The sequence below is a fragment of the Paecilomyces variotii genome (genome assembly GCF_004022145.1).
Source record: "Paecilomyces variotii strain CBS 101075 chromosome Unknown C8Q69scaffold_20, whole genome shotgun sequence".
NCBI classification, from domain to species: domain Eukaryota; kingdom Fungi; phylum Ascomycota; class Eurotiomycetes; order Eurotiales; family Thermoascaceae; genus Paecilomyces; species Paecilomyces variotii.
In genome coordinates, this window is record NW_021167159.1 from 1 (window position 1) to 24748 (window position 24748).

General features: G+C 48.4%; 9 protein-coding genes across 9 annotated transcripts; 4 read left to right on the plus strand and 5 right to left on the minus strand.

Moving 5' to 3' along the window:
- The first annotated feature begins 487 nt into the window (after positions 1 to 487).
- C8Q69DRAFT_439193 (hypothetical protein) lies at positions 488 to 2452 on the plus strand. Its single transcript, XM_028628600.1, has 3 exons — positions 488 to 1577; positions 1637 to 2149; positions 2207 to 2452. Exons 1-3 carry the CDS (start codon positions 597 to 599, stop codon positions 2318 to 2320), a joined length of 1608 nt encoding a protein of 535 aa, XP_028481066.1. The 5' UTR covers positions 488 to 596; the 3' UTR covers positions 2321 to 2452.
- A 96-nt stretch (positions 2453 to 2548) lies between these two features.
- C8Q69DRAFT_482488 (Metallo-dependent phosphatase-like protein) lies at positions 2549 to 4870 on the minus strand. The gene is made up of 4 exons (XM_028631654.1): positions 3962 to 4870; positions 3719 to 3901; positions 3309 to 3653; positions 2549 to 3243 (listed from the first exon to the last, which is right to left on the minus strand). Exons 1-4 carry the CDS (start codon positions 4500 to 4502, stop codon positions 2831 to 2833), a joined length of 1482 nt encoding a protein of 493 aa, XP_028481067.1. The 5' UTR covers positions 4503 to 4870; the 3' UTR covers positions 2549 to 2830.
- Positions 4871 to 5237: 367 nt separating this feature from the next.
- C8Q69DRAFT_482490 (hypothetical protein) lies at positions 5238 to 7059 on the minus strand. The gene has a single exon (XM_028631655.1). It carries the CDS (start codon positions 6624 to 6626, stop codon positions 5523 to 5525), a length of 1104 nt encoding a protein of 367 aa, XP_028481068.1. The 5' UTR covers positions 6627 to 7059; the 3' UTR covers positions 5238 to 5522.
- A 134-nt stretch (positions 7060 to 7193) lies between these two features.
- Positions 7194 to 9237, plus strand: C8Q69DRAFT_482491 (hypothetical protein). The gene is made up of 6 exons (XM_028631656.1): positions 7194 to 7334; positions 7392 to 7691; positions 7753 to 8030; positions 8102 to 8220; positions 8271 to 8643; positions 8772 to 9237. Exons 1-6 carry the CDS (start codon positions 7283 to 7285, stop codon positions 9060 to 9062), a joined length of 1413 nt encoding a protein of 470 aa, XP_028481069.1. The 5' UTR covers positions 7194 to 7282; the 3' UTR covers positions 9063 to 9237.
- A 442-nt stretch (positions 9238 to 9679) lies between these two features.
- On the minus strand, positions 9680 to 10662 carry C8Q69DRAFT_502057 (hypothetical protein; the record flags this gene model as incomplete). The annotated part of the gene is made up of 3 exons (XM_028632380.1): positions 10178 to 10662; positions 9931 to 10119; positions 9680 to 9849 (listed from the first exon to the last, which is right to left on the minus strand). Exons 1-3 carry the CDS (start codon positions 10278 to 10280, stop codon positions 9680 to 9682), a joined length of 462 nt encoding a protein of 153 aa, XP_028481070.1. The 5' UTR covers positions 10281 to 10662.
- Positions 10663 to 11314: 652 nt separating this feature from the next.
- Positions 11315 to 12753, minus strand: C8Q69DRAFT_489054 (stearoyl-CoA desaturase; the record flags this gene model as incomplete). The annotated part of the gene is made up of 2 exons (XM_028632091.1): positions 11315 to 12444; positions 12513 to 12753. The coding sequence occupies 2 exons, from the start codon at positions 12751 to 12753 to the stop codon at positions 11315 to 11317; spliced, it is 1371 nt and encodes a 456-aa protein (XP_028481071.1).
- Positions 12754 to 15818: 3065 nt separating this feature from the next.
- On the plus strand, positions 15819 to 18123 carry C8Q69DRAFT_184650 (xanthine/uracil permease). Its single transcript, XM_028625909.1, has 3 exons — positions 15819 to 16072; positions 16149 to 16315; positions 16381 to 18123. Exons 1-3 carry the CDS (start codon positions 15981 to 15983, stop codon positions 17928 to 17930), a joined length of 1809 nt encoding a protein of 602 aa, XP_028481072.1. The 5' UTR covers positions 15819 to 15980; the 3' UTR covers positions 17931 to 18123.
- Positions 18124 to 18193: 70 nt separating this feature from the next.
- C8Q69DRAFT_489056 (MOSC domain protein) lies at positions 18194 to 19662 on the minus strand (the record flags this gene model as incomplete). The annotated part of the gene is made up of 2 exons (XM_028632092.1): positions 18194 to 18288; positions 18402 to 19662. The coding sequence occupies 2 exons, from the start codon at positions 19660 to 19662 to the stop codon at positions 18194 to 18196; spliced, it is 1356 nt and encodes a 451-aa protein (XP_028481073.1).
- Positions 19663 to 19953: 291 nt separating this feature from the next.
- On the plus strand, positions 19954 to 21740 carry C8Q69DRAFT_184669 (P-loop containing nucleoside triphosphate hydrolase protein). Its single transcript, XM_028625910.1, has 5 exons — positions 19954 to 20200; positions 20256 to 20472; positions 20549 to 20601; positions 20653 to 21317; positions 21376 to 21740. Exons 1-5 carry the CDS (start codon positions 20158 to 20160, stop codon positions 21616 to 21618), a joined length of 1221 nt encoding a protein of 406 aa, XP_028481074.1. The 5' UTR covers positions 19954 to 20157; the 3' UTR covers positions 21619 to 21740.
- The last annotated feature ends 3008 nt before the right edge of the window (positions 21741 to 24748 follow it).

The following is a 24748-nucleotide window of genomic DNA, read 5'->3' on the forward strand; positions in this document are numbered from 1 at the left end:
CGGAGCTGCTAGGATGCTTGATTCGGGAGACCGTCTAGGGAGCTGAAGACAGCTATCTAGCATACCTAGTGCCAAAAGTCTATTTTCGGTTATAAGTAACGAGAAGGTGATGATTCTGCCTAGATTGGTCTTCTCTTTCGGTAATTGCATACTGTAGGTACCCGAATCTAAACACTTTACTTTGCGATATGCGCCAGACAAGACTGTATGCGTCTGCTGAAGGCTTTGAACACCGTCGGCAAATACTTGTAACGTCTGCTTATATTAGGCAAATTATAGTCATGCTCAACTGGTAGTCTAACAGCGTTATCCACATTTATCATTGCTCAGCCACATTGACCTTGATGGCTACAGATTCTCCAATGCGTAAATCTGCACAAGCTTATCTCGTACAGTTCATTTGAGTTGCATTGCGAGAGGCGGGGTCGCTATAACTTGTAGACGTGTAGACCAGCAATAGGGGCCCATTCTCTTTCTGTAGCTGCGCCGCAGAACTGGTGAGATATATAAGAGTGCCTGTCCGGCCCAGCCTGCGGATTGGAATTTGGCCCCCAACACACCCCTCTTTCCTTATCCCTCCACCATTTTACATCTGGATGGCGGAACTAATCAAGTTTGCCGTCAAAGGCGTCGCTGGAGGTATTGGCCTCGCCTCAGAGAGCGCAAGTGCGTACAAAAGTCGAAGAAAAGCGAAGAAAGACGCAGAGAGAGATGGAGAAGCTTCCCCTCCTCGCTATGGGGGGCCCAACGAGAGAGCTTCCTCCGAGGACGATGAAGCAGAGCAATGGGAGTTAGACGAAGCACAGGACGAAGTCGTAGGCGGATCGAACCCGCAGCGCCGACCAATTCAGGATACGGAAGTGCTACTCTACGAGTTCATTCGGCAATATCCCCAGCCGGCGTACTCAGAACGATCGACCACATCGAGGTTGCCATATCCAGTGGTCCTGCCACAAAGGCGACCAAAGGATCGTTCTCGCGGCTTTGTTAGAGCCTATGCACCCATTCTCGAGAATCGCGGCATTGATCAAACCATGTTCCTCGATTTCCTTGAAACGTTTAACGAGGCTAGTCAGGCTTCACAGTGGTTGAATGCCATTAACCTGGCTACTATTGGAACCATGTTTTTGCCGCATGGCATTTCTGCGGCTGTCTCAATTGCTATTCAAGTGACGACCAAGATCGCGATTGAAATGCAGAGCAGATCAAGGACGAACTCTTTCCTTGACAAGGTCAATGACGAGTTTTTCCGTCCGCGCGGTCTGTACTGTTTGCTCATGACCTGGAGTCCCGAATCGGACGAGATTCATACTGCTGTGAACATCACAACGACCGTGTCTGAGTCCCTAAAGCCAAGTGGATCGGGCTACGCTCAGAGGATCAAACGTAATCTGCGTTCATCTAGCGGAAAGTCGTACGGTAACTTGGATTTTCCAGAAGTAGCACCACTGATATATCCGGGACTAGACTATCTGGCCTCTCAGGAAAGTGAACCTGCCGTAGAGCAGAAGAAGAAGCTGAAAAAAGGCAAAGCTTTCGTTGAAGATTATATGGATAGACGAGCACAGGCAAAATTCGTACGTAGCAATGATTTCTGCTCCGTTGTTTCTTATGTGAGTGCTAACAAGACGTACAGGCGGGAAAGAATCCAGGCAACACATTGGCCCAAGGACCAAAGCCGACGTTTACTTCACGATACGCCGACCCCAACCATCCTGCCAATAGTGGCTCCATTGTCTCTCTTCTCACTGGAGGTTACATCAACCCGCCTTCTCTTGGCGGTGGAGGCGGAAGAGGACTCGGGGGCAGCGGACAAGGCGGAGGTCTTGGCGGCGGTGGTGGTAGGGTGTCCGGCGGCGGGCTTGGAGGAGGTGGCGGCAGAGGACTAGGAGGAGGCCTGGGTAATGGTGGTGGTTTTGGTAGTGGAAGAGGACTCGGAGGAGGCTTTGGTGGAGGTGGGGGTAGAGGGCTCGGTGGAGGTCTGGGGGGTGGTGGCGGTTTTGGCGGAGGAAGAGGACTTGGGGGCGGCCTCGGTGGTCTTACTTCACTTAGAGGACTCGGCGGAGGCCTGGGAGGAGGTTCTGGTGGTTTAGGCGGCCTGGGAGGGAGCGGCGGTCCTATAGGACTCGTGAAGAAGACGCTCAAGAAGGTATGCTCTGGCCGTTCGCTTCTTTTCGTCTGAGACGTGCTAACATGGTGACACTAGAACGTCCTCTATCTCATGATCGTCAATATGCCTACGGATGAAGAAATGGAGGAGGCACGACGGTTAACAGCAGAGCTAGAAGCTGATCCTGAAGCTAAACAATACCGGTACTAGATGTTTCCTGCTCTCAGTTTTAGTCTCCGCAATATTTAGTATGAATAACTGTCGCATAATGCGAAATGCTAAGCTTATATATGTTTAAACAATTATATATTCTGCATTTTTAATACTTAATTTAAAATTAGCCTTAAGTTTAAATATATTATAGGAGTATATATAATTCCTATAGTATAAGTGCAGAACCTATATATAAATGCAGTAAATATAGCTAATATTAATTTACCAGGAATAATAAGCTTTTTATCTCTTATAACTTTCTCGAGACTATTACTAGCCTTATCTCCAGAGGTTCTCCCTAAGTAGTCCCCATTACCTTAGCGCAGTTGCAGCATTGTTCCACTAAATTAGTACCTTTCCCTATGTTAACAGATACATAAATGAATTCTACTACTACTATTACAGTAACTATAAAATAGCTGTTAACACACCTCTCGCAAAAAAGACGCAGCTATTCCCGGGTTTCTAAGTCCGCGGAAGATATTCAGCATTCAGCACTTCAGCACTTCAGCACTTGCGATCCTTGAACAGCGTCGCCGTATCCAAAACAGTACCATTGGCACTGGCTACGAACTCATGGGTCATATGCGAGCAGTTGTGGAAAGTCAGTCTGCTCCAGCCATAGACAGAATCCGTTGCGTAGCGGGTATAGTTCTGAAGCGGATAGACCAAGGAGTCGAGACCATCATAATGACCCGCAGCACCGTTGGTGATATACCATGGCGCGCTGGGGTTGTCGAGTTCCTTGGGGTCGACGTTAAAGTTTGCGATAGGCGCGTTGCGCTCGTAGAAGTGGGTGTGACCGGAGAGGACAAGGTCAACAGTGTACTCCAGGAAGAGCGGTTCGAAAACTTCCCGGCACTCTTCGCAGATAGTGCTACTCTTGTTCGTGGCGCTGACGTACCAGGGACGGTGGCCAGCTAGAGTGGGAACATAGTTAGTACTCCTAGTAGCTCAAAACGGAAGAAGATCATGGAAGGCATACCAACTACGATCCAGGGCGTCTTCTTCCGGTCAACAGAAGCCAAGTCCTTTTTAAGCCAGTTCAGCTGGGCATTGCGGACGGCGAACGGACCGCTGTTCTCAGCCTCAGGACCACCGGGCTCATCAGGGGCAATAAATCCATGGCCGAGGTCGGTCTCAGTATCGAGAGTGACATAGTGCACCATGCCGTGATCGAAGGAGTACCAGAAGTTTTCGAGACCGCCGGATTGGGCACTGGGCATGCGGAAATGGTTGCGGAAGCCCGTGAAGTTGGTCTGACCAGGCATGCAAATGGACACGTCGTAGGTGATGTTGTGCGCCTTGTCCGTGGTACCACCGTTGTCACCTGTTGGATATCCACATCAGCTACTCAAGGTTAAAAGAAATAAAGTCGCGAACGAGATCCCATACAGTTAGCCTCATGGTTACCAGGTCCAACCATGTACGGCTTCCGAGCGGAGATCGCGGAAACTTCGTCATAGTATTGGTTAAGAAGCGACTCATAGACCTTGGCACCATCCTCGATTGTGGTGTTGGGGAGGAAACCCTGGATTTCCTCCTTCAGCCAATAGTCCGCGTAGGCAATATCACCGGCTATATGGAAACCGTATGAGCAGACTTTTCCCATCGATCACTCACTTTGGAAAGACTTACGATGCCACAGGAAGTCCGTGCCAGCGCCCTGAGCCTGCAAGGATTGAATTGTGTTGTTGTCATGGGGACCAAGAGGGTGGCCAGCTCCAGCGCCTACTGTTGTGGTCAAACCTCGAGGGCCCATGAGACCCATATCGATGGCAACCGCGATCGAGTAGGGGCTTTTGTCGCCTGCGCGACGACTGGTCTTGAAGGTGTAGGGAACCGAGGAGTTGCTATTAATAGGTTGATAGTAGTAAAGCGTGTCGGGCTCCAAATCCGGGATAGAAACATGGTTGTTGTAGGTCGTAGATGTAGGGTAGGTAACAGAGATGTTGGAAGAAGCAACGCGGTTCAGGTGCTCGGGGTCACGACCGTAACGGACAGTTGGGTGCGACAATTGCGAGTAAGTATTCCAACTAACAACCATGCCGGTTGGTCCGGCATACGCCAGCCTGAGTTGCATCGGGATGGTGTCATTTTGGGCAGATGCCCTGGCCGAGTTGGCGAAGAGAGCGGATGCCGTCAACACAGCAGAAACGAGAGTCACGACACGATCCATGGCGAAAAGCCTCAAGACAAGGGTCGTTCAACTACAAGTCCTTGTCGTTGATTGAATCAGGCTGGACACGGGTCGTTGTCCCGAAACTGGACAAGGTCCTCTTTTTATAGCCAATGTTGCGATTTGACCTTGGAAATTTATCCTGATGTTCCATGATCGAAGTTGTCGACTAAGAGTGGTTCAGAATGTCACTAGAAGCTGTTATCTCGCCTAGCGATTTAGATGAGCGTCCGCGGAGGTCACAACCCATCATGAGATGACCCAGGTAAATGCAATATAGGCGAACCGCAAGGCCGCCTGTGCGCATTCTGATAGCCGCTCTAGCACGTGGATGCAATTGAAGTGGTTATAGGATAACGTGAAAGCTGAGAGAAGCAAAGATTGGTCAAGCTTTGCCGGGAGAAGGCCTGAGCAAATATAGTGGGGATATCCAAGGCCCATCGGGCAAAGTGGGAGATTAGTTACCCGGCTTGCCGACTCGGATACATACTCCGTAAATCCTCTTGTTGTTGCGGAGACCAAAACGTGGCTAATTATTAATAATCGATCATGGAAATTGAAGGCAGTGATCAGCAACCCAAAATCTAAAGCAGCTTATAAGGACAAAATGGGACTTGCACTTCTCGGAACCTCTAATGGGGGCGGGGCCGCCTATCTCCTTATGAATTACAAAAACCAACTAGGTGTTACGAAAAGGCTAATTAGTGTCACTGTATAGAAGACTGTTGGAGACAGTATCGGAGGAGTTGATGGCTGGTATTATATGATCTTCAGGTTCTCCTAAGTTGAAGCATCCCCAGGTCTTAATACAAAATAAATCTTATCCCTGCCACGATCCTCTATCTCCTTCTGATTCTACACTTCTATCAGGGCTGACCATCGATATTCGTCTTTAAATGCACTTGTTGGAGGATTAGCCCCCTGTAGAATTTCTTGTCTATCTGGGGTTATAACCGTGCCTGTTCCTAGAGCCTTAATAGACTAAAGGTTTAAAATGTGTATATTATAGACCGAATAAATCTAAACAAGCTCACACGCTAAGTATTCTGCGCTAAATGGGTAATCTACATAACCTTCAGCGGAACCGATAGTATAGAAAGTCCGGCGTTCGTACGCACTAAGTTCAAGGCCCTTCTTGATTCGATACACCAGATCAGGGTTTGAAATGAAGTTTCGCCCAAAAACGACAACAATGTCCTTGTTTGGATATTCTTCCTCAACCAGTTTGAGTGCATCTGCCGGCCTGTATCCACCAGCGACCAGCAAAGGCCCATCCCAGAGCCTGTATGCAAAATCTAGCCGCTCTTTGCATTCGTAATTCTCGCTCCCAGATACCCTTGACTCGACCAAGTGAAGATACGCCAGATTTAACCGGTTAGCTTTGTCAATGATATCGGCAAATTGTGGGATGGGGTTCTCCATCCTCATGCCCTGGAATACACTCCACGGGCTGAGGCGAATGCCAACACGCTTAGGGCCAATAGCACGGGCAACGGCCTTCAAGATCTCATGGAGAAAGCGAGACCTATTTTCCACGCTCCCACCATACTCGTCTTGGCGCTCGTTGCTCACATCTTGAAGAAACTGATCAGCAAGGTAGCCGTTCGCACCGTGGCACTCGACTCCATCAAAGCCTGCGCGAATAGCATTCTCCGAGGCAGTCACGAACTCTTCAATTGTTTTCTTGATCTCTGCAATGGTCATAGGCTGTGGTATCGCGGCGCCTTCTTCAATTGGAATGGCGCTGGGTCCCATGATGTTCACACCCTCTTTTCTAGCCACTTCAACCTTTGCAGCACGACCCATTGCAAATATTTGACAGAATATGAAACAGCCTTTCCGATGGACTTCATCAGTGATTGTTCTCCAGGCAGCAACTTGTTCTTCACTCCATATTCCGGGCGTGTTGGAGAATCCGCCGGCGGCTGAAGGTGATATCAAAGTGCCCTCAGCAATAATCAAAGTGCCAGGAGTAGAAGCCCGTTGGCTGTAGTACATCTTCATCAGAGGTGTCGGCACACGCTCATCGGTTGCTCGCAGGCGAGTGAGCGGAGCCATCGCGATCCGATGCTTTATTTCCATGTTGCCTATTTTCAACGGCTGGAAAAGGCGTGTTTCAGTCATGATCGGAGAAGTCTGGAAGTAAAATAATGTAACTTTGTACTGTTTTTGGTTTTAATAACGAAGTGTGAAGTTCTGTCTGCTGGTAGTTTAGGAATGTAGAAAAAGATATGTTTAGGGACTGGGAGTTGTGGGTTTTATACTTCATCTCGTCAATCGATCACAAGCAACTCATCGCAGTAGAACGTGATCGGTAAAACAGCTTACAAATCCAGCGAGGTCGTCAATATATGACCGGATAAGCAAAGGAGGAATCTTCAAGAGATTGCATGCGTCATTTATTGACGACTGCAGGTTCTTTTCGATGAAAAGCGTTGACCACGTCAATTTGAGGCAACTAGATAGTTCCAAGTAAGGAAATCAGATATTTCCGATTTAGGCAAGGAGATCTTTCCAGAAAAGGTTTAGAAATTTCTTACATATTTCACTATTTATTACGTGAAATGGAGAAAAGGTAAAAAAGTGATTCGTTGACATTCTTATCGAGTATCTATGATTTCTAAGCAGGTCTGAAACAAACCTAACTAAAGTTTTAGTAATCCGCCAGGTACATCAATAGTTAACTACATAGCAGCTCCCAGAATATTGACTCTAACATTGATTATTGCGTTATAATCAATTCGACTTTCCCGGGTGCGCACTAGTAATACTCTTGCACAATGGTGTTACAAAATCCAAGTTTTAGTAAAGCTGAAAGCGAAGATATTGCAGGTAGATAAACCAGGTCCGGAGTAAATTTATACCATGTTCTTACTGACCTTTCTTCAGCTGGACGTTTTCTATTTATCTCGAGTCAAGCTTCAGATGAGGCAAATGGTCAGATCACAAGACGTCTAGCGCGATCGCATGCTGTAAAGCAAGCACTTGAGAGAAAACGGAGATTACAGGAAAAATCGAAAGATAACTTTCGTATAACGACTACTAAAGACAAACCCAAGAGATTTGTCAGAACAAAAAGAGATACCGAAACTCCAGCTGTATCATTATTCTCCTTATCTGCAGGAGCGCTTGATCCATTCCAAACCCTTGCGGCGGATTCTTCAAGATTGCGGATATTACTTAGCAATGGTAACCTCTTGCTGGTTTTTTCAAACTTGCTTTGGACGAGCTTACAATTGACTTTTTTTAGATAAAGTTAAGCGAGCTCCTGAACCAGTTTTTAGTACCGCAGAGCAGCTTTCATTCCAGAGTTTTCACTCTGTTTTCCAAACTGGTTTGGTTGATCCAGCTCTTCTTAACGCCGTTATGCTCTCATTTGCATTCGAAATAGCTGGAGGCTACATGGACCGAGAGTGTCTTTTGTACCAAGGCCAGGCAATAGGTTATCTTCGTGAGAAAATGAATTCACCAGATGAGGCTGCTTCGGAGCCGACCATCGGAACCATTTTACTTTTGGCTGGAGTGGAGGTTCGTAGACATTGTTCTTTTGAATATTCCCTGGAGTTCTCGCGTATATTATGCTGATATGTCATCTCCAGGCTCGCCTTGGAATGAAGTCTCAGGCTCAACTACACCTGGGGGCGGTTCAGCGGTTACTGGAAATCTCTCAAACGAAACTTGTTGATCTCACGGGAGGAATCAAACGGGCCATATTTTGGTAAGCAATGATGTTATATCGTTGTGACTTACTCTTACACTAGCCAATAGGCAAGACCTGAATTCGTCAGTCCTGATAGGATCTAGACGCATAGTCGACCATGAAACTTTTGTCGAGCTTCACTGGACCAGAGATCTATTACCTTCGAACTTCTTCCGGCTGTCACCAGGGTTCAAGAAGCGGTGTCACATATTTACCAAAGAGTTCATTGAAGTACTTGAAGATATATATGCATTACAATGCATTCGTGAAACCGCCAGCGTCATAGTGTCTATGGCACAGATTAATAATCAGACAGCATCTATTCAGTCTAGACTTAGGGGTTTATCAACTATCTCTCCGATCCTAGAGTGCTGTCACCTCGCTGCATATTTATGCACGGTTATGCTATGCTGCACAGTTTGGTGTGCTTTAGTAATCCCTGTAAGTAAACCATTTTACTCTTGTTACCCATGGTCTTGTAAAGACAAGCATGTGCTATTCAGATTCAATAATATGGCAGATTGACTTTTTAGTCTGATTTATACTTATGCTGACCATGAATTTTATAGCCCCATGTTTCCTCACAATTATTGCATAAACTACAACAAACAAATAACGACATCATATGGGATAACCATCCCGAGTTGCTACTTTGGATTTTGTATATCGGTGGAGCATTTGCTCCAGCAGGGATTGTGCGGTCTAGTTATACTATATTACTGCGCTCAAATAACGCTACCAGGTTTCAGAACTTATACAGATCATGGCCCGAGTTGCTTGAGATATTGGAACAATTCAACTGGTCGGAAAAATCCTTCCTTCCGCATGTCAAAATATTTTGGGAAGAGATTTTCACCTAGCATGGTATTCTAATACATGCATTGGATCGGGGGCAGGGCCATCGCTTTTACCAAAGAGCCGCAGGAGATAAACAACGTGGATAGTGAACAATGTCTGCAGCAAACCCAGTAGTTTAAGCAAGGACCCGTTTGAAACTCTCGTGTTTCAGCAAGCAATCAATATCCTCGACTGATACGGTAACTAGAGGATCTCTAAAGCCCCTGTCCGCGGAAAATGTGGTCCTGTACGCCTCCTCGTTTGAAATTGCAGATCTAGATTTCTCCCAATCCCTTCGCAATCGTGGCATGTTTCGATTTCTTAATGATGGCGGTAGTTTCCACTACCACTACTACTTTCCCAATTTGGCTATATCCATACCACTTTCCAGTATAGCCCTGAATAGTTTAACTTCCGAGTTTATTCCTAGTCTGGATAAGCAAATTGGGGAATAAACTGCTTGTGCAGGAACTACCGGTAATATTCGAAAAAAATAAATAAATATAAATAAAAATGGAAATAAAATAAAATTGAAAAGGAGGGAAAGAAAGAAAGAAAAGCCCTCTACAGTCGCCAATTCACAATAGGGGACACAGATTATTGGTGGTCCAATGCGAAAATGTGGTTATGGGCATAGACTCTAGGGAATGAACTGGAATGCAAGTCGGGATCTCCAACTGAAAGATTCACCAACAAAAGCTAAGCCGTAATCCAACCAGTTACAAACTGAAAGACCAACGACGCACATGACCAGGTGTACAAGTTTACCGCGCACTTCTACGGTAGACGTTTCGCTCTGCCAGACTGGAGCTGTTGCACAGTTTAGTCCATTTCCAAGGCCCATAACTGGTATTCGCCCGGCTATGATCATAGAGATGCTAGAAGACATACCCCCCAAAATCATGATACTGGTACCAAAGAGTAGTGTCTTCTTTCGACCGAGTAATCCACCAACGAAGAGAGTCAAAACCACATGGAAGAATGAGCCGACATCGAACAGCGCAGATATCGTTCCAATGAGACTGGGGTTGTTAACAAGACCAAGTGTAGTCAAGAAATTGTCAGAGATGACCACACCACCTATAAGCAATGGCTTAGCATTTCCTCTTATTTCCCGGTATAGAATAGAGCATCTTACTGAATACACCTTGGCCATATCCAAACAATGCCATATTTGTTGCACACGCAACCGTCAACCAGAAAGTAAGCCACCACCCTCTCAGGCCGATGTAAGGCTCCATGGTAACGGGCTATGATGATGAAATAGGTAAGCATAGGATGTGCCGGGAAGGACCACTGTGCAGAGTACAATTCCATTGACAAAAAAAAGGCCAAGTCGATTAGTTTCAATGCAAGAGACCCCCTACATCAAGGAAGCGGGTTATTCCACGCTATGTAGGACATCCTTCAACGGTGACATGTCGGACATGACACGAGCAAACGGAAATTCTCCGTGTCTCTTGACCCGTACAGCTTGTGTATCTGAATGGAGACCAAGAAAATCTTCCAGCGTTTTCTATTCGATACTTCAAACTGAGTGTCATTTTTTGACTCCTTGGAGTGTGTTCGATGTCGTTTTACTGCGGGACACAATCCCAAAGTAGACGAGACAGTAGGAAAGGCTATGCCAAGTTGAGAAGGTTCCCAGATGGGCAGGGGATCACTCTATATTCTTGTTATTCGAATAAGATATCTAAGTTGACTACGCTCCCTTTTAGACGAAAAACATCGACTCATGTTGTGAACAATGCTTGGCACCAAGCAGTGTCGCCAGCAGCTTAGAACTGAGGTAATACCTAATGGCACATATCGGCTATCTAGGCACGTTGATAGTGTGACATGGGCCCTACAGCATTACGAAGATTACCGGATAGTTATAGAAAGACTTGAAATTATCAACCGACATCAGCGGAGCAATTTGTATTGTTGTCATATTACGTCTTTTTTTTCCCATCTGATATCCCCGTTTCCCGGTCGGGAGATGCAGATGAAAAGGTCTAACCTGCGAATTAAAATGAAACCCCACGGCCCCATGTGACACCAAGAACTCCCAAACATACATCAAATCATCAACGCCAGGTCCGAGTCACGAAAGAGCCGATTTCAGTTTGTGCACCTATCAACGACCGCGGTTTCTCATCGCGGACGTCGAGGGCTGGAAAAGTACAGAGAAGGGAGGAGGGAAATGCTCGCAATGCAGATGTCATCGTTTCACAATTCTGAAAATGGAAGGGAAAATGAAAGAAAAGCACGTTCCGGTCGTCAAGAGACGCACTTATGCAGCGTCGGCGGTGGGAATGGGCTCCGGGATCTTGGTGACCTGCTGGCCAGCACGGATGATACGCTGACCATTCTCGTCGCGAACGTGGTCGTTGTTCTCCTTGTGGGCCCGCTTCCAGATCTCGACCTCGCACCCACCACGGATGACACCAACTCTCATGGTCGAGAGAAGGTTGTGAGCGGCGTTGGAGTGGTAGTAGACACCGCCGTTGAACATGGCGGTGGCATCCTTACCGATACCCGAGTTGATCATAGCCTTGCCACCGGGGTGGTCCTTGATAAAGTCGGTGACATCGTGGACAACACCGGCGATAGAGATGAGACCACGGCCATTCTTGGCCTGCTCGACGTACTCGTCCCACTCCATGACGGGAAGCTGGTCCAGAGGAGTACCCCAGTCCAACCTGGCGCGCTTCTGGTCGATCTTCTTTTGCAGCTGCTGCAGACGGCCCTTCTCGATCTCATTGGCACGGAACTTCTTCAGATCGTATGCGAGGCCGAGCTGCTTCCAGATCCAGATAGTCCACTTAGTGGGGTCGTACTGATGCCATTCGATGGCATTGCGGTAGTCGGAGGGGAACTCGTGGTGGAAGTTGTGGTATCCCTCACCAAGAGTGACCAGAGCGGTAATCACGTGGTCACGGGGGGAGTTGCGGTCATCGAAGGGCTGGTCTCCCAGCCAGTGGGCCAGGGAGTTAACGCAGAAGGTGGCCTGTTGGACGAAGAAGATACGCAGAATACCGGCGTAGATGAAACCACCGAACCAATCACCCCAGCCGAGACCAGCGACCAGCATGGGGACGAGAAGACCCATGGTGAAGACGACCTTGAGGTAGTTGCGGTGTTGCCACATAACGACGGGGTCCTCGTTAAGATCCGAGATATCGGTACGGCCGATGCGCTTGGGGTTCTGCTTCATGACCATCCAGCCCAGGTGGGAGTAGAGCAGACCCTTGCGGACGGAATAGGGGTCCTTGTCGGTATCGGTGTAACGGTGGTGAGCACGATGGTCGCGAGCCCACCAGCGGATGGAGCCCTCAACGGCACCGCCACCAACAGCTGCCAGCCAGATCCGCAGGGGGAGTGTAGCGGAATACGAGGTGTGAGCCCAGAGACGGTGGTATCCTGTATGTAGCCAAAGACGCTATTAGCCTCAAGAGGTCAATTGGTTTGGGATCGAGTCAGTAACGTACCCGCCGTGATTCCGAGACCGGTGAAGAAGTAGTAGACGACAGCCCAGATGGCGGTCTTGAGCTGCAGGGGCACCCAAAAGGCCTGGATGCATCCGTACAGCGGGATTCCGATGATGAGGAAGACATTGAGCCAGTTGACGTGTTTGTACCAGTTCTGGCGAGTCATGACCGTATCGGCGATATGGACCTTCTTGGTCTCAGCAGGCCGCGGCCGCGCAGCCTCCGCGGGTTTGGCAGACATGGTGAATGGACTCTTTCCTCCGATCACGTCCCTGTCTGCGTTTGAAGATAGGGAAGCGATTGAGCGACGGACGGTTTCGAGGGAGGGAGGGGAAGGATTGAAGGGGAAAGGGGAGAGAGACAGGGAGACGAAAAAAGAAGAGGGCAGAGCGAGAAAAATAAGGGCCGTCAAACGTTGAGGCGGGGAGGACGAAAACTGATCTGAAAGGCAAAACGGGTCTAGCTGATGTTGGGGCGGGCTGAGAGGCGAGCTTGATCGACCGGAGAGGGAGAGAGAGAAAAAAGAGAGAGAAAGCGTCTCAACTCAACGTATAGTAATACTGTAATAATAATAATAATAATAATAACAATGGGTATGATGCTAGAATGAGAGGATGCCAGCAGGTGGCGTCTTTCCCACACAGCTCTCTTTTTTGCCTCCGTTGGGTCCAGCATCCCCAACGTTTTCCGATGTCCGCGGGCGGTCAGGTTTCTACGCGCTGCCATTGGCCCATCGCGCGGTCCCTGAGTCCCCCAGCGTCGCCCAGACGCCAGAGCTTCCAGAACCATGTACGATCCTTACCGTAATGATTACTGGCTGTAATTTGTACAGCCCTGGACGGTGGACAAGCCTTCCGCAGCCACTCATGGCCGCCTCCTGGAGATAAGATCCGCGTGGCGTGTCAGAAGTCCGTCTCCCCAACGGTTTTCTGGCCTCGGTTCAGCCCTCACGCCACTGTTCCTTCTACCCGCGCACGTGATGCGGACTCTTTACGCGACAGTCCTCTACAGTAGAGATAATTATTATTATTATTGTGACCAGCAGAAGTCTCGTTGTTTTCCAGCGTTTCTTGCTGACAAGACGCTGCATCGGACAGAGGGTCAGGGTAGATAGCTGCAACCGTTGGGGACGGGCGCTCATCCTGCAGCTAGGACGCCCGAATCCGCGTAATTCTGCAACCGGACCCTGACTTACGCGCCGATCGATGCAGATATCTACGAAGTACGAACCAACAATAATAACAATAATAACAACGCCGTCCTATTCTCAATAATATTTCTCTCCCGCATTTCCAGATGATGGTGGAAGTTCTGCATCGACCTGGTATCGCCAGATTGCTAACCTCCGTCAGCAGCAGCAGGCACTTGGCATTCTTTACTACGGGACAAGGCAATAAATCAATGCGTATAGCAATGGACATGATCATTAGGTTGATGGAGAAGCCTCCCGGAATAATGCACATTAGGTAGTTGTCGTCACTTCTCTTATTGGCTATACCTGCCAATCATCATGTAGTGTCGACTATACACCGCCAAGCTGACGGCCAAAGCTGGCGACAAATACTAGCAAGAGTATTCTCGCTACCAAATCTGCAGCCACCGCATACTGATTGCAGAGGGAATAATTATTACGATAGATATGTTATTGTTATTGAAACTAGGGAAAAGCTTCCCCCATAATTTAATATTTTCCCCACGCATACTAGGTAGGTATATCTGCAAAAGAAAGGTATAACTAAGAGTAATCGATCTTAGCGTCAACTCAAGGGGAAACCTCGCGCTTATTCCAGATTGTGTGCACTGTGGAGACTTCTCTCGGCCCTGGTAGTACGAACAATCCTTGGGCTAATGGGCTTGGACAGAAATACATACGTCGCCCTCAACTTTCTAAAAAAACAAAAAAAAAACAAAAAAAAACAAAAAGAGCTTGTAAACCCAATTACTCGATTATACAAAAAGCATCACATCTGGAAGAGGACGCATTATGCCACGAAATGCCAGGTGTGGGAGCTGGGTATGAAAACCGGAATAATGCGATGAACCTTAGTCTAGCCCGTGTGTTAACGGAAGTCCACGTGGTAGAACAGTCTATCCCTGCGAAGAGTGAAACCCTGATGGAGTTTCTTAAATATATATATATATATACTTGTTTAGACCTCTGGCTCCTAGTTATTTAATAGCTCGGTCTGTAACTCGTATAGAAGGTTGGATGAGTTGATCTCTACGGTACCTCCGGAGAACCGTGCATTGTGTGCTCGGTTCGGGATCTACCTCAGTATATACATCAAGGGATAGTTATGCTGTATAACTGTAGTGCCATCTCTTTCCTTGTTATGGGTCTTTAATAAGCTTGTAACCCTATTAACTAAGACAGTGTGCGTAGTAGGCTCCAAAAGTCGTATGGTTAGTCCCGAGTTGGAATCAGAACTACAGTCCCGGTTGTTCGTATCCGGTCAGAGGGAAATACGTAGTTACACAGGTGACAGCTGTGACAGAGCTATGCGATGCGGGTTGTGGGAGAATTTTATTGGAGGAATCGGGGTGAGCATACTGGCAATGGTACTTTCCATCTTTCCTAACTGTTCTTTGTCGACGGACAGCTGCGTGCGCGATTCAAATAAAATTCTCCGGGAAGGATTGTATAACTAACAAATCGAATAAAAACGGGTACAATGGGTGCGACCTTGTAGGGTGATCCCAAGGATTACCAATCGTAGAATGTGGCAGTTGACTGTTCGTCTTCACTGGGATCTATCTCAGTACAATTGCATCCCACAAGATAGCTCCGCTACAGACTTAACCGGTTTACGCCCACGCAGGCTGTGGGGGAGTGTGTTTGATTATGATTATGATTATTATGGTAGAGTGGGCGGCTGGAGATAAGCATCACAGGGACCATCGGAGATCTCCAGGATACGACTATCGGGAATAGTAATACTCCGTAGCTGCCCGTGGGAAAACCTCTGTCAGGTACATCGGGGGCGGCCGACGGACGATGCAATGACTAACGTCGCCTGCAAATAATAAGACCTCGAACCAAGCACGGAGTATTCATAGTAGTTATCAAATAATGTCAACGCTTCATCTCTTATCACGCCCGCGCCCCGCAGTTCAGCGATAGAGAAGCCAGGATCGCGTCTCATTGGCGGGAAGCTACCGCGGGCGAGACTAGAGCACGAACCGGGGCAGATTAGCAGACTCCGCCCCCGGGTCTGTCTTGGCCTCGAGCTTTGAGGGATACTAATCGCATCAACTTTTGTTACTCGATTCGATTCCTCTTCATTATCGCTGCGGGAGATAGCTGGATGAGACGCATCGCCACTCCAGATTCAATATAAGGGCACTCTTGTGGTCGTCTCTTCACTGCAGTGGGTGTCCCATTGACCGTCACACGACCTCACGTGCAGATCCTCTTGACTCTCGATCAGATCAGAAGAAAGAGTCGACTCGAAGATAGGTTGGGTCGCAATGGAAGGTCCAGATCAGATTGGTCCCGAGATGGGACCTAAAAGAACATGGACGGACAAGCTCAGACGGATCAAGAAGACCTTGACCACCAAGTGAGTGGCGAACCAGCACATACCTAACTCATCGGGGTCGTGCAGAAAGCGAAGATATGCTGAACGGGCACGGCAGGGATGGAATCATTGGGGATTATGACTATGCCTTTCTCTTCACTCCCAATCTCCCCTTCATGAAGCGGTCCCGTCAGTCAGCGCCCTTCTTTGGGCTGCACGATAAAATGCCAGTCGTACTGGCCTTGCTGCTCGGGCTGCAACATGCACTGGCAATGTTGGCTGGCGGTGCGTCTCTTCTACTCGGATCTCCTCTAGACACATCCACCGATCAAGAAATTAATCCGTCACAGTTATCGCTCCGCCCATTATCCTTGCCGCTTCCGCGAACTTCTCAGCAGAGATCACCCAGTATCTGGTGTCAACCTCCCTCATTGCATCAGGAATGCTCTCGGCCATCCAGATCACCCGCTTTCATATCTGGAAGACTTCCTATTATGTCGGAACGGGTCTGATCTCCGTCGTTGGAACGTCCTTTTCTATCATCCCCATTGCGACTGGAGCGCTGTCTCAGATGTACAAGACGGGATATTGCCCCGTCGATGAAGCCGGTAATTCACTGCCGTGCCCTCATGGCTACGGTGCTATCCTCGCGACGGCTGCGCTGTGTTCACTACTGGAAATCGGCCTCTCATTCACAAGCACCAAAGTCCTCAAGCGCATGTTTCCCCCGCTGGTGACGGGCCCCACAGTCCTACTGATCGGTGCCAGTCTGATCGAAACCGGATTGAAAGACTGGGCTGGTGGTTCGGGCAACTGTGGCACCGACCCCTCTGCTCGTGCACTATGTCCCAGTGCGGACGCTCCCCATGCCTTACCCTGGGGTAGCGCAGAATTTATCGGTCTGGGATTTCTCGTCCTTGTCACTATCGTCCTTTGTGAGCGGTTTGGTTCGCCCATTATGAAGTCTTGTGCTGTGGTGGTTGGTCTGCTAGTCGGATGTATCGTCGCAGCGGCCTGTGGATACTTTGATCGCTCTGGAATCGATCAAGCGCCGGCTGCATCCTTCATCTGGGTCCATACATTCCCACTGAAGATTTATCCTCCTCTGATTCTACCGTTGCTGGCCGTCTACCTTGTCTTGATGATGGAAGCCATCGGTGATGTGACAGCCACTTGCGATGTCTCCCGCCTGGATGTGGAGGGGGAAATGTTCGACTCGCGGATCCGGGGAGGCGTGCTCGCTGATGGTTTCACCGGTCTGCTGGCCTGTCTATTCACCATCACGCCCATGTCGACTTTTGCCCAGAACAACGGTGTCATCGCGCTGACGAGATGCGCAAACCGGAAGGCCGGCTACTGCTGCTGCTTCTTCCTCATCATCATGGGCATCTTCTCCAAATTCGCCGCTTCCCTTGTCGCCATTCCGTCCCCTGTCATCGGTGGAATGACTACCTTCCTTTTCTCCTCCGTCGCTATCTCCGGCATCCGCATCATATCTTCAGTACCCTTTACCCGCCGTAATCGCTTCATCCTGACGGCCTCATTTTCCGTTGGTATGGGAGCTACTCTCGTGCCGGACTGGTTCTCCTACTTCTTTACCTATTCTGGTTCCAACAAGGGTCTGCTGGGTCTCCTCAACGCCATCGAGCTCATCATGGAAAATGGATTTGCTGTCACAGCCTTCCTCAGTCTGATCCTCAATCTGCTTCTACAAGAAGAGCCAGAAGACGACGTGGGTGTCATCACTGCGGATCTCGCTGACGTTGCGGACGACCAACGCGAGTGGAACCAGATCCGCCATAATAACGCAGAGAGAAACGGCGAGAAAGGCGCGGGCGTAGATGTGGATGCCCCTCCCGATAAGAATCCAGGGTCGGCATCGAATTCTCTGACACTATAGGCGATCTTTTTGATGTTGATGATTGTTATTTTTACGGGCCGATGGTCGAGCAGGGAGCTCCCAGAAATCTTTTCGGCAACATGTTATATATTTTCATTTCTAGATATCCATTTCGTTTGGCAACATGGCATAATTTTCGATTTTCCTGTTTCTTTATTCAGCATCAAACCATAATAATCTCATTGGGGGGCTTTTTCAAGGTATCTCGTGGTTACCTCAATAACTTACAGGGGGACGGGAATATTCCCTCACCATATTCTCCTTCATACGGGCGGATCAGTCGGCTTGAGCATTTTGATATAAAAGTGCTCTCCTTCCTCCAAGACAGTTATTGAGTCATTGACATGAAGAGTGAATTCTGTCATCACATAAGTCAGTCATTCGGTCATTCAGTCCGCAACACATCATGGAACCCGTGCCTGAAACGACATGAAGAGCGGATGAAGAAATGACAGGGAAACGGAGGCTCACCCTCTTTGCTCGGAACAAGCTGCATTCCCAAACACGCATTCGTCCGATCCCCTGGGTCGATGCATCGGAAGCTCTTGAGTGTCTTATCCGGCTCAGAGGGATGGCGGATTCCCGTATCGGGATCAACGTTGGGAAGACGACAGCGGATTGTCCGGCACGCAGCGTGGATCTCTACGGATTCTTGCCTCCTCTGCTTTTCGTGGCCCCATTCCCCATTGATTATGGTGCCATTTGGACTATTCCCACCAACGAGGATCCTCTTCCATGAATCTTCTGCATACGCCGGAGGTCCCTCGATGATGATATTCGCGCGGAACCGCCGCACACTCAGGTGTGGGATGGCTGTTGCACATCGCGCTGCGACGTCTCGTACGCTGGCAATATTGAGCAGATGCAGAGGATAAGCATCCGCGAAACCTGTCCGCGGCTGGAAGCCGAGGTGCTCTTTTCGCGGGGCGTTGCGGAAGATTTCCCGGGAGTGAGCTGGGGATACTCGAAAGAGGGATAATGGTGGGAAAGTGTTATCAGGAGAGAGAAAAGAGCGAAGAGAGGCAGGGAGATGATGTCCGTAGTTAAAGCCCATGGGGAAGTCCTTCCACAGACGAACCGGTAGGAGGGGATAATTGTCTATTCTCTCTGCTGGTGGATTGAAAGGGACGCGGAATGAGCATTCTGAAGAACACAGACGCAGAGCGACAGCTAGCTTGATTATCCCACTCCAGAACGGATTGCTTGATGTCCTTGGATAATGGACAACCAGCACGCCTCCTGACTTCACCTCATCCAAATCAGGATGATAATTCCTCGCAGCAGGATCCGGGACCCAAATCTCCGGCCGAATTAGAGCAAGTCTGCTGAACCGTCCATCTCGCATCGTCTTGAACTCCCATCGAGGCGCCTTCTCCTCTTCGCTCGCACCAAGGGGCACGTTCTTGGGCGTCAGGTACTCCGCGAAGCAGAATTGTCGGTCATATGTCAATCCAGTCGGCACGACGTCTGCGACGGAGAGTTCAACGCCAGCGCAGCTTTTGATAGGATACGCGAATAGAGCTTTGATGCGGTATTTCGAAGGGATGCTATTCCCCTTTACCTGATCGCAAGCAGGACGTGTGTATCTGGGATCATATTCATCGAATATATTGCTCTCCTTTGGGTCTAGACCGAGACGTCGACATCCTTTTGGCGTATTTTGAGATAATTTCCATCGTAAGACAAGGAATATAGGTGCAGCGCAAAGGATGTATAGTATCGAATTCGACATGGCTGGTGTCGAAAACAGCGTCTCCAGAGCCATTGTCGTATGTATATTATACAGAGTACTCTCCAATAGAGCTAGTAGACAGTAGATCGACAATCAAGAAAAGTTATGCATGATTGTCCCCTACATAATGATTTATTATTAGAACGAAATATGCAGATTGAAGCCATGTCAATAAAAACTCGAATCACCTTGGCAATCGCGAAATTCGGCGTTCGGCTTAAAAATCGATTTGGTCGAGCCCGGGAGCGGAGGCCGAAACTCGGGAAACGCGCGCGTGGTGCTTAAGTTTCCCAAGTTGTCCTAAGTAAGTGGTACGCGTTCCGCTCACGCTATCTATTCTGTCCATCTGCTCTATGTCCGCAAATCGCGGACATTACCATGAACGGTATTGATGATCGATTGGTAAGTAGGTGATGTTTTAGTGGTATTTCAGAGCTTCGATTCAAGGTTCTGAGGCATGTTATGACGAAATGAATCCTCGAACTTGGGTTGAAGATGAGCACGCAAGATATCACTAATCTCTCCAGTCCGGAGATCCGTGAGTAGCCCGTTCCGTTTTGAATAGAAAGAATCGTATTGACGTTGTGTATCAGACCGGGTGATCTCGCTTCCAGCGTCGCAGTCTCTACGAGCATCTGCAGTGTCAGCTCCCGGGCCACTTCCAACAGGCCTGGAACGACTCGATGAGGCACTGAGCTTGTCTGCCCCAGGAATATCACCCTCAACCCAGAGCCAGCGGTCGAAAGGGATCCCAAGGGGCCATGTCACAGAAGTCTTTGGTCCACCTGGGGTTGGCAAGACCTCTTTGGCGTGAGTGTTTTTTATTTTTATTTTTTTTTTCTCTCTCTTAAGCGAGGTATTTAGCAATCCTAACGGATGTATGTAGCATGAGAACGACTGCGAATGCTTTACTTGCCGAAGAGAAGGTCGTTTGGATAGGTTTGTCTTATGCTATTCCACGTCATGTTCTTTGTTACTCATTTTCACCAGACACCGGATCGCCCATTCCTACTCCCCGTCTGCGAGGAATGTTACAGAAGGCTATTATCAGCTCAGCTGAAGACACTCGACCTTCTTCAGGGCCTGATACATCAGTCGATTCTCTAATGGAGAATCTCACTTACTTCCGCGCCCAGTCCCTTCCCCATCTCCTAGCCCTTCTGGTGCATCCGCCCAAAGAGTTCCCTCCCGAAGGAACGGCACTTCTCGTTATTGATACCATATCGGGGCCATTTCCTTCCTACTTCCCTAATGTCACAGAGCTCAAGTCTCGTCTTTCCCAGGGGAGAGTTACAGATAGCCAGCAGCTCCAGTGGCTTTTGAATCGGAAATGGAACGTTACCAGCGACCTTGGGAACCATCTGAACAAGCTGGCGACTATCAATCGCATGGCGGTACTGGTGCTAAATCAGACACATACGAAAATAAAAGGACAGCCGCGACCGACTCTTTATCCTGCTCTAGCGGGAGGATCGTGGGAAACAGCCATCTATTCGAGAATCGTTCTTTATCGCGATTGGCCCGATCCCGAGGCTTATGAAGACGTGGATGATTTTTCAGCCAGAAGAGTACGGTTTGCAGAGATCACAAAACGGTCAGGAAGGGTGCGAAATCTAAGGAATGACGATGACATTGTTCCGTTCTTTATCGAGGATGTAAGTAGATGCCTTTTTCATCTATGAGACTGGTTTACATGGTTCTAATTTCCGTCAGGACGAATTTCGCGAATTGGTCAAGAGACCAACTCTGCCTCCGTCGAGTGCTGTCGTCAGCAGCAGTGTCGGCCCTACTGCTGCGAAGCTGCGGAAGAGAAAGGTCGACGAGATCGCAGACAGTGAGGATGACGATCTGGAGTCTGACGGCGATTACGGCTGGATTGAGAGCGATGACGCCGGCCTTCTTGCGGACGAAGACGAAAATCCCATCGAGGATTCTACTACAGATCCTAATCAGTAGAAGCAGTATCGGGATGATATGCTACATCTCAGGATCGACTGCCTTTCAGCATTCGCCATTGCAAGAGAGATATTCCTGTTTTTCCAACTGATAGAAGGACATGTCAGAAATACATGGACCCTGATGAATAGGATAATCAGGATATCTGCTGGATTACTGAAGTGAAAGGCATGCGGCTACCATCTACATATCACAATTTCTCAACACCGCGGCCGCAGCTTCTGCCCGGGAGATTCGGGCCGAATGCACGAGCAAAATAGGCCGGCTCAGCAACCGTTGAAGCTGTTGGGATCAATCGGGAACTGCTACTCGAGTCTGCTCCCTGGCCAGAAGTCAGACATGGTTAAATGCTCATCATGTTGCAAGTCTCGTCCGTTGGATGATGGGCGAGCATCTCGCCGTCCATTGGTGGTAATTTCGCTCGAGGATCCGTAATAGGCCTGTTGGAAGCGTTAGACTACTACACTGCTGCACGTTCTACTGGGAACACAAGCAAAATAGATGGCGAGCTAATCCGGTATCACTAGAACTGCAGAACCTGCAACGTGAGACAAAGGAGTTCCTAGTTATATAGAAATTGAGTCTCATGGGATTGGTTAAGTAAAGACCTCTCATCTGCGTCAACTTCACTTAATCTCAATCCCCAATTGCTTGATTTATACTTGGAGCAATAATACTATCAGAGCTGGGTTCATTACGAGCTGCGTTCGCTGTATGATATTGGCGCAGTATTTTCACCCCTCGCCTCACTCAAGGTTGACCATAGCGCTATTAGACCCGTCTTCAGTGATTCCCAACATCCTTCCACGGGCATTGGGTGGTCGGTGGCTACTTCGTTGGCGAATACGGCTTCTTCCTTATCCTGAATACAAATAGGCTCAAAGTAAGAGATGTATCAGGTCAAATATCCATCTACTTCCACATGTTTATAATTATCCGAAGCATTCCTACTTTACATAATATCTCTATATTATAGCTATAAAATCGGGCCCACTTTCAAAATGGGATCCGGTTAATTTATTAAACACTGGTACCCGAAAATATTTTACGAACTTCCACAATTTCTCCACGCAGAGGAATGGGGACAGTCAGAAAGGTCAATGCCTTCCAGACATCTGCTGTCCATTAAAAGAGGAAACACTGTATCTACAACCTTACAACTGAACCAGTCTCGGCACAGTAAGTAGCTCAACATTTGAAGTATAATGTTATTTGCATAGGCTTTAGCATTTCCCTCAGACCATTGTCCCAGATGAAGGAAGAAGACAACAGATGTATAGTAGAATGGCCATACGCTACACAGCTGCTTGAGCTCGCGTGCGCAGGATCTCTTCGTTCGAGAATGTGCTGTTTCATTGTAATGGATGAATTGAATACAACGAGCAATCAAGAGATATGATATATGCTTTTCTGCACTAACTTCGTCCATTCGACATCTAATATTGTGGCCCATAACACATAGAACGTAAGGAATCGGTAACAGCAGAGCACACAAACCAGCAACTCTGCCAACGATCGATAAGGACCTCATCTATAATTCAATGACAGGATGCCCATCAGAACTAGACTACATCGGCATATTTCGCATTTTCAAACAAGAGATGATTACTCCGTCTAAAGCTAAGGATGAGTGGTTAAAAGGTCAAATGCCATGCTAGCAAAGCGAACGTCGCTTCCATCCCCTATAAAGTGTGTTGGATAGATACAAAAGTGCTAGCTATTACGATTCAAAGACACATCCAGTCCAGTATCCAACTCTGAGAGAATTGGAGCCTCTAAAGCAATGTAATGGAATCTTCCATAGGATAAGGACAGCGTTTGATTACTGCTATTGGCGTAGCTCTTTCTATCGCTGTGCGGCTATCCTTCCTACAGTCTAGTATACTAACGACTGATAATTATCATGGCATGACCTACTTCGGCCCGGCCCGTTGTGGCTGACCGGACTAGCGACCAAAAGAGGGTGACAGGCTGACAGCAGACTTTCCCCGGCTTTCTCACCGGGTAAAGTCCATTCTTTTGTACGCTAGAGCAGATGTGTGCACGTGCATGGTTCTTAGAACCGTGAGGGGTAAATTGATGTCTAGATATGCATGAACATGGACTTGGACTTGGACTTGGACTAGCTGATGGTTAGGGCTTCGGGAGGAAATACCATATGCTAGTTAAGCATGCTAGCTCTGCATGGTAGGTAGTATGCGTAACCTTACTGTAGTAGGACTAGCTAGTTATGTAGTAATATTTTTTCGTTCTACATGTTGATCATGCTGAGTAGTCATATGTTCTGTTTCTTTGCTGTATAGTTCATGTTTCCTATTCACATGGGGATGTGAGCGTGATCTAACTATCAGCATGGTTATTATACCATAGATCGGTGCTTATCAGTGAGCTTCAAATCGGCTGTGAGGATCGGCACCGGCAGAGGAATCAGCATCACCTGACTCTTGCACCACCCCGCTCGTCCCTGGTCGATTTTTGTCCACACACTGTCACACCCAGCGCGACGGCCGGCCAGTGATGCAGCGAGGGACCCTGACGGTCATCGCGGATCGACGGCCAGACCGACAGCATCAATGCAGCTAACATCGTATCCCTGCCCGGATGCCAAGCGTTCGAGACTCGTATGATACGATGCAGCTCGGTTGCATTCCGCGAGATAACCTGGTAGTACCACGGGGTCGTTGCGGAGTAACTCTTTTAAGGCATACGCAGGAGGGTCGCTGGGTTGGAGACAGTTGAGATTACTTAATCCATTTTTCTTGTAGTTATCTCAAGAATAGCTAGTTATAGTTCAAGAATAATATGATAAGAAACGAAATCAACACAGATCTGAAAGAGGTCCACCCGCAAGCACGGCAGCGGGTTCGCAGAAACGACCCATCTTGCCAGCCACGCTGGACCACCGATCGATCTAATCTATAGCGCAAGTGCTGCTTTTCCGTGCAACACAGAACCCATCACGAGTGCCCACGAATGATGTGGTCAGAAGCAGAAGAAAGAGATAGAGGAGCGTGTCGTGGAGATGTAGGTGAATTAAAGCCGACTCCGGACGGCCGAGGAGAGGAGAGGAAAAGAGTAATTATCGAACAGCAGCAGCTTGAGATTGGGGTAGTCACTCTAAAGAGGGGTA

Excerpts from the sequence above, each read along its gene's own strand:
- C8Q69DRAFT_439193 (XM_028628600.1), top strand. The coding sequence starts at position 597 with ATGGCGGAACTAATCAAGTTTGCCGTCAAAGGCGTCGCTGGAGGTATT. Across the intron at positions 1,578-1,636 it reads GACGAGCACAGGCAAAATTC|GCGGGAAAGAATCCAGGCAA; the intron begins GTACGTAGCAAT and ends CAAGACGTACAG. Across the intron at positions 2,150-2,206 it reads TGAAGAAGACGCTCAAGAAG|AACGTCCTCTATCTCATGAT; the intron begins GTATGCTCTGGC and ends TGGTGACACTAG.
- C8Q69DRAFT_482488 (XM_028631654.1), bottom strand. The coding sequence starts at position 4,502 with ATGGATCGTGTCGTGACTCTCGTTTCTGCTGTGTTGACGGCATCCGCT. Across the intron at positions 3,654-3,718 it reads TGGTAACCATGAGGCTAACT|GTGACAACGGTGGTACCACG; the intron begins GTATGGGATCTC and ends GATATCCAACAG. Across the intron at positions 3,244-3,308 it reads GACGCCCTGGATCGTAGTTG|CTGGCCACCGTCCCTGGTAC; the intron begins GTATGCCTTCCA and ends TTCCCACTCTAG.
- C8Q69DRAFT_482490 (XM_028631655.1), bottom strand. The coding sequence starts at position 6,626 with ATGACTGAAACACGCCTTTTCCAGCCGTTGAAAATAGGCAACATGGAA.
- C8Q69DRAFT_482491 (XM_028631656.1), top strand. The coding sequence starts at position 7,283 with ATGGTGTTACAAAATCCAAGTTTTAGTAAAGCTGAAAGCGAAGATATT. Across the intron at positions 7,692-7,752 it reads GCGGATATTACTTAGCAATG|ATAAAGTTAAGCGAGCTCCT; the intron begins GTAACCTCTTGC and ends GACTTTTTTTAG. Across the intron at positions 8,644-8,771 it reads GGTGTGCTTTAGTAATCCCT|CCCCATGTTTCCTCACAATT; the intron begins GTAAGTAAACCA and ends TGAATTTTATAG.
- C8Q69DRAFT_184650 (XM_028625909.1), top strand. The coding sequence starts at position 15,981 with ATGGAAGGTCCAGATCAGATTGGTCCCGAGATGGGACCTAAAAGAACA. Across the intron at positions 16,073-16,148 it reads AAGAAGACCTTGACCACCAA|GGATGGAATCATTGGGGATT; the intron begins GTGAGTGGCGAA and ends CGGGCACGGCAG. Across the intron at positions 16,316-16,380 it reads ACTGGCAATGTTGGCTGGCG|TTATCGCTCCGCCCATTATC; the intron begins GTGCGTCTCTTC and ends AATCCGTCACAG.
- C8Q69DRAFT_184669 (XM_028625910.1), top strand. The coding sequence starts at position 20,158 with ATGAGCACGCAAGATATCACTAATCTCTCCAGTCCGGAGATCC. Across the intron at positions 20,201-20,255 it reads TCTCTCCAGTCCGGAGATCC|ACCGGGTGATCTCGCTTCCA; the intron begins GTGAGTAGCCCG and ends GTTGTGTATCAG. Across the intron at positions 20,473-20,548 it reads GTTGGCAAGACCTCTTTGGC|CATGAGAACGACTGCGAATG; the intron begins GTGAGTGTTTTT and ends GGATGTATGTAG.